We start from the raw sequence: 6,615 nt of genomic DNA, 5'->3' as shown, positions 1-6,615 counted from the left end.
ACCTCCTGAGAAGTCCTATAATGTATCAGTTACACATATGAAGTCATGCAAAACTTATTTCCATATTAGCCATATTGTAAAAAAAAAAACACAAAAAAGTAAGAAACACAAAGGTAAAAAAATTTTTGCAATCTGTGCTCAGATTTCATCAGCGCTCTCTCTCTCTCTCTCTCTCTCTCTCTCTCTCTCTCTCTCTCTCCTCTCTGTCTCTCTCTGGAGATGGATAGCATTTTTCAACATGTGTCCTTTGGAATTGTTTTGAATTATTGTCTTAATCGGAGTAGCTAACTCTTTTACATTTGATCATCATTACAGCATTCTTGTTATTATGTACAATGGTCTCCTGGATATGCTCACTTCATTTTGCATCAGTTCATTTAATCTTTTCATGTTTGTTTTTTTTTTGATACCATCCTCATCATGTCTTATAATACTATAGTACAACGGTATTCTATCACAATCATAAACTATAACTTGTTCAGCCATTCTCCAATTGATGAGCATCACCTCAATTTTCAATTCTTTGCCATTACAAAGAGAGTTACTACAAATATTTTTGTACAAATAGATCCTTTCCCCTTTAATCTTCTTGGGATACAGACTTAGTAGTGGTATTACTGGGGTTAAAGGGTATGCATAGTTTTATAGCACTTTGGGCATAGTTTCAAAATGCTTTCCAAAATGGTTGAACCAATTCACAACTCCACCAACAATATCTTAGTATCCCTATTTTTCTATATCTCCTCCAGAATTTGTCATTTTCCCTTTCTGTCATGTTAGTCAATTTGATAAGTGGGAGGGGTATCTTGGAGATAGTTTAATTTGCATTTCTCTAATCAATAGTAATTTAGAGCATTTTTTCAAATGACTATAAATAATTTTAATTTCTTCATTTATTGACTTCCTGTTCATATCTTTTGACCATTTATTAATTGAGTAATGGCTCTTATTTTTATAAATTTGTCTGGATACTCTAGTTAAGAAATGAGGCCTTTATCAATGAAACTTATAAAGTTTTTCCAATTTCCTCCTTTCCTTTTAATTGTGACTGTATTAGTTTTGTTTGTACAAAAACTTAAATTTCATGTAAACAAATTTATCCATTTTATTTCCCATAATTCTCTCTACCTTTTATTTAGTAATAAGACCTTTCTTTTTATCCATAGATTTGACCAATAAATTTTTCCATGTGCCCTTAATTTACTTATATTACCTTTCATGCCTAAATCATTTGTTCATTTTGACCATCTTTTGGTATACAGTATGAAATATTGATATTTGCCTAGTTTCTTTCCAACTGCTTTCTAGTTTTTCTAGCAATTTTTTCAAATGATGAATTATTGTTCCAAAAACTTGGATTTAAGGTTTTATTAGTGCTATGTATTATGAATTTAATATATTGGATTGATCCATCATTTATTTTTTACACAGTACTAGATTGTTTTGATGATTACCACTTTATAATAATGTTTGAAATATGGACCTGAAGAAAAATAAATCTGTACACATTTTCCCCCAGTAAAGAAACAGCAAGAAAAAAAATCAGAGTTCAGTACAACATCATGGAGAGAAGGAGGTGGGGATTCTAAAAATTTTCTGCCACCACTCTAATTTCTGACAGAAAGAAGGCAAGTGAAAGAGGAAGAGAGCAGATAACAGGATGGGGGCACTGATGTTCCCAATGAGGTTTGGCTAGTACAGCCATGATGACAGCAACTCATGTAGGAGAGAGAATTTGGAGAAGGGAGATCAAGAGAACTGGTTCAGGAAAATCATTTCATATGGGACAGCTTCCTCAGCCTGAATGAGGGAAACAAAATTAACATATGACATTAGAAAAGTCACCTTTAGCCCTTCATTATCCTAGGCATTCTATCTCTATTCTGAGAATCAGGGCACTCCTCACCCCAACCACCCTCATACTTTATTTTCACTACATTTGCAACCACACCAAGATTCACCAAAACATCTCACCTCTTGCTGTAAGAGACACATCTGATCCCTGAGCACTGTCAATCTCTAGAGACACGATAAAGAAAATCCATTCAGGAACCTCTTACTTAGAACAGGAGTGTGCTAAAAAATGAAACCAAAGTGATAGCCTCTCCTCTCAGGTCCCATTTTTCATGTTCTAAGGGTTATTTTTGACCAGTTCATTTCTTATACCCCTGTGGCAATTCTTCACTTACCTGAAGTCAAAGCATAATTCCTTCCTTTTCCACCTGGAAGAGAGGGGGAAATATGTGTGTATGTGTATACACACACACACATACACATATATGTATATGCATGCATGTATATATGTATAACACACATATATGCACATATCTATATATGCATGAATATACACATGTATGCAGGGATATAAACATATCTATACACACATGTGATACAGATGCGTAGATATATGCATTGTACATATAGTACATACATACATAATGAGGCTTCAAATATTCTTTTGTCTATCTTTGAAGTCATTGTATTCAAGACAAGTTCCTATAATTGTCAGATGACAATGACTCCCATTCTCACCCCTCCTAACACATATATCCCCTTAACTTGGGCAGAATAAGGACCCAGCAAGAACCAATCAACAATATTTATTTAATACTTAATTTTTTTCTTTTTTTTTTCCTGAGGCAATTGAGGTTAAGTGACTTGCCCAGGGTCACACAGCTAGGAAGTGTTAAGTGTCTGAGACCAGATTTGAACTCAGATCTTCCTGACTTCAGGGCTGGTACTCTATCCATTTTACCACCTGGCTTCCTATAATACTGATTATTTTAGAAGAAAGGTAAAAATGACCCTGCTCTCAAGGAATGGCAAATAAATAAATACATACAAGATGAATTCAGAGAAGAGAGAAACTTCCTACATTAATTGAGTCTTAAAGAAAGCTAGAAATATCAAAAATGAAGAGAGGTTGGAAAACATTTCAGGAATGAATGGCAGCAAGGGAAAAGACATAGGAAAGGAAATGGAGTATCATGCATGAAGAACAGAAAGGTGAATTTGTTGGATCCCAGAGTGCTTTGAGGGCAGGAAAATGTCCAAAGGCAATAAGGAGTATTTAGCTCTAAAGAGCTTTAAATAGCAAGTAGATGACTTTATGTTGGATCCTGAAAGTAAAAGGGAGCCCCTGGAGTTTATTAAGAAAGAAGTTGATATAATCAGACCTATCTTTTAGGAAAATCACTTTGGCAGCTGTGTAGAACATGGATTGGTTTCCAACTTTAGTACGTAAATTCCTAGTTGCTGAATAGATTCCTTTTCCTCTGACCTATATTGCTGTAGGTATTTCTGGTCTGAACTCAAGTAGTTACTCCTCTCATCCAGTCTGGTAACACTAAAGACATGATTCTATTTTTTTAATGTTCCTTTTCTGGTTTGTTGTCTACAGTCCCAGAGACTGTATTATTCTCAATATCTTCCTTATATTAGAGTAGAAGATCTGATGAAGAAGGACAGACTAGGCTGAAGGAACTCAGAATTTCTGAACTGCTTCTTCCTTATTAAGCCCCTTTTAGTCATCCTACCTAAAGTGGATTTCTTCCAGATCACAACTCCAGCAACAACTGCAGTGAAGAGGAGGAGGACAGCAGCAATGATTCCCATAAAAAGCCCATTGGATGTTGACTGTGGCTCTAAAAGAAAACAGAGAAAGACCCTGATTCCTATCTGAGCTGAGTTCTGATGTCCCTTTGTCTCTTCTACCTCCACCAAATATCTCCTATGTTGGAAGCTGGTGAGAGCTTGATGGTGAGAGTATCCTCAGTCACATCTCACATCCTTACCCCATTTCAAGGAGAGTGGTGCAGGCAGTCCTTCATGCTGTATCAGGCAGGTATATTTCTCTTCATTTCTAAAGGGCATCTCAACAGCTGCCCATTTCTGAAAGGTCCCATCTCCCCCAGGTCTGGTCTCAATGTACTCTGTGTCTTGGATTTGTTCTTCTCCATCTTTCAACCAAATTATTGAGATTTCAGAAGGATAAAAGCCCCAAGCTCTGCACTTTAGGAACACTTCCCGGTCAGAGGTGATATGACGGGTCACTCTTACCGAAGGAGGATCTAGGGGGTAATGGTAAGAAGAATGTTCAGGTTCATGCTGTTAGGCCTAAAAAGCCAAATCTCTTCCAGCAGCACATAGAAAGACAGAACACTGGGGAAAGTTGTACAGCCATGTCCTGTACATTTGAACTTGCCCTAACGTCCAGGGGAATCAAGAACAAGAGGCTACTCCTGGTCTAGGTGAAACTGACAAAAGCTGAAGACCCATCTCAAGGAGATTGAAACTGAGAACCAGCCCGGCCTCCAAAAGAAGAAACTTCAATTAGAGAAAGCAGGAAGTCTAAACTGTACCTGTTCGCAGCAGCGTTTTTTTCCCTTTCTCCAGATGTCTCAACAGCTCCTGCACACATGTCTCCTTCAGATAGACCTCCCATCTCTCCGCTAAACTCCGATCAGTCTCCAGTTTAAGCTTGAGGTTTAGAGCCACTTGATCCGACGCTATCCAGATTACAGTCTCTGGATCCAGGGAGAGTTTGTCTTGTCCATCGTAGCCATAACGTAGGAAAAATGTGCTGAAACTCCCGTTGGGGAAAACCTCGCAGCCGTACATGCGCTGTAACGTGTGAACCCCTGGCCCGTCCCAGCATTTCAGTTAGCCGCCTCACAAGGACAGGGCCATCTGTCAGGATGGACAGGGCCATCTCTGTTTGATGGCTCAACTTAACAGAGTTTTATAGAGTCCGGGGATTTGCCCCGGCCCCCGCCCTTCTCTCCTCTTACTCTCTGGAATAGTGGTCAGACTACATCAGACTGAAAGTGTGACCCAGGGCTCCCAAAATCACTCACCGCCGTCATCACTCTGATTGTAATTGAAGTGCAGATTTTGTAGGCTCATTGGGCAGTGCTGTGAGTCCTTTAAGTGTCGCGTTTCACGCTCCCAGTAGTCCGGTGTCTCCAACTCTATCCACGGTGCCCTGGGCTCGGTGATCTGACTTCCACTGCTGTTGTGAAAGCGCACAAACTGCTGATCATCTACGTAGCCTACAGTCATGAACCACCGTTCCTCCAACCCCAGGCTGGGCCCGGTCACAATCGTGTCGAAATACTTCATAGTGTGGCAGCCTGAAAGAATTGGGGATAACAAAGAAATCTATCCCAGACTCAGGTCAGGACCAGCCTTCCAGTGACTGCACACCTCTAAATCCGGTCCCATCAGTCTTTAGAAGATTTTACTGCAAAGGCCCAGTTATCCCAGTATAAACCCATATAAATCTGGACCCTGCCTTTCTGCCCTTTTCTGCCAGGGAGACCTCTTGTTCCTGTCCAAGTATCCCGCCACTCCCTGCTCAGTTTCCAGGACCAGCTTTCCCCAGCACCTTTTCTACATTCCAGTGCTGTCCAATGATTCAAAAAAAAAAAAAAATCACATTTATCTTTATCTTTCTTCAAAATCTCTGTGTAATTCCCATCTCTTTCTGGGTGTGCCTCTCTGTTTCTGCTTGTCTCTGTCTTTTCTGTGTCCAGTAGTTCTCCTCCCCCAGCCTCTCCTTTCCCAAAGATTCAAGTCTTAGAACAACCAAATTTCCAACTCCCCTGTGTCCACCAGTACTCATCAACACTTCCCCCCCCCACACAATTTATTTTCCTTTGACTCTCCTTCCTGACAAGGTTGCATTCTCCTTCTTCCCTCTCTCTTACCACTTCTATTTGTTTACCCCTTATTTTCCCCAGGAATCTTGCTTCCTTTCTCCATTCTAGCATACCCTTAATGCCCTGTCTTTTCTCATCCCTTTCCCTCAATCTTAGCAAAAACCATACCAGAGATCCCTAAAATCATTTCCAAAACAGCAAGAGGATTTAAGACACATTTATTTATTTATTCATTGCCAACTACCATCACCACTACCACAACCAGCACCTTTCCACAGTCAAACTCTATTTGAGAATAAGGACCCTTTTCCTTAGAGCCCCCTCTTTGAGATGGGGAATAAAAAACTCTTGACAGCAAGGTCTTTTCCCACCCAGTCATCTGTTCCTGATCCTGGTACAATCCATTTCTCAGACAGCTGATTAACATTACTCTACTCACCTGCCCAGGTCTCAGTTTGAGTTAGGGCCGCCAAGAAAAAGAGAAAAAGCATATAATGTTCCATCGTTGACGATCACAAAGTGTTGAAACCAACTTACTGTGGCCTTATATAAATCATTCTTAGCTTCCAGATCTGCTGTTGAGAAGCTCTGCCACCCAGTGGCAATCAGTAATACAAAAATGTCATAGACACACAAAAATGTCATACAAACATAGTGTCATACATACATAGACATACATAGTCATACAAAAATAGGAAGAACAAAAAGAGAATTTAGGGTGCTGAATTTGAGGGTTGGAAGAAATCTCAGCTGTCATTTAGTCTAATTCATACCCCATTTACACTGAAGCATAATCGATAGATGTTCATTCAGTCTCTGCTCTCCAGATAAGCAGAACCCCTCTAAGTCCAGGGTACCACTTGACCTCCAATCATTAGGAAGTTTTTTGCTGATATCAATTTTAAATTTGCCTCTTTACAACATTCACTTATTACCATTGATACTGCTCTCAGGT

General features: G+C 39.6%; 1 protein-coding gene across 1 annotated transcript; it reads right to left on the bottom strand.

Moving 5' to 3' along the window:
• Positions 1 to 946: 946 nt before the first annotated feature.
• LOC100928906 (class I histocompatibility antigen, Gogo-OKO alpha chain) lies at positions 947 to 6,208 on the bottom strand. Its single transcript, XM_003770463.4, has 8 exons — positions 6,100 to 6,208; positions 4,857 to 5,132; positions 4,362 to 4,640; positions 3,795 to 4,070; positions 3,537 to 3,644; positions 2,190 to 2,222; positions 1,975 to 2,019; positions 947 to 1,800 (listed from the first exon to the last, which is right to left on the bottom strand). The coding sequence occupies exons 1-8, from the start codon at positions 6,161 to 6,163 to the stop codon at positions 1,796 to 1,798; spliced, it is 1,086 nt and encodes a 361-aa protein (XP_003770511.2). The 5' UTR covers positions 6,164 to 6,208; the 3' UTR covers positions 947 to 1,795.
• Between the last annotated feature and the right edge of the window lie 407 nt (positions 6,209 to 6,615).

Source organism: Sarcophilus harrisii, chromosome 4 (genome assembly GCF_902635505.1).
Source record: "Sarcophilus harrisii chromosome 4, mSarHar1.11, whole genome shotgun sequence".
Taxonomy (NCBI): domain Eukaryota; kingdom Metazoa; phylum Chordata; class Mammalia; order Dasyuromorphia; family Dasyuridae; genus Sarcophilus; species Sarcophilus harrisii.
This window is presented reverse-complemented; position numbering and strand designations above follow the sequence as displayed.

Excerpts from the sequence above, each read along its gene's own strand:
- LOC100928906 (XM_003770463.4), bottom strand. The coding sequence starts at position 6,163 with ATGGAACATTATATGCTTTTTCTCTTTTTCTTGGCGGCCCTAACTCAA. Across the intron at positions 5,133-6,099 it reads TCAAACTGAGACCTGGGCAG|GCTGCCACACTATGAAGTAT; the intron begins GTGAGTAGAGTA and ends CAATTCTTTCAG. Across the intron at positions 4,071-4,361 it reads AAAAACGCTGCTGCGAACAG|ATCCTCCTTCGGTAAGAGTG; the intron begins GTACAGTTTAGA and ends ATTACCCCCTAG.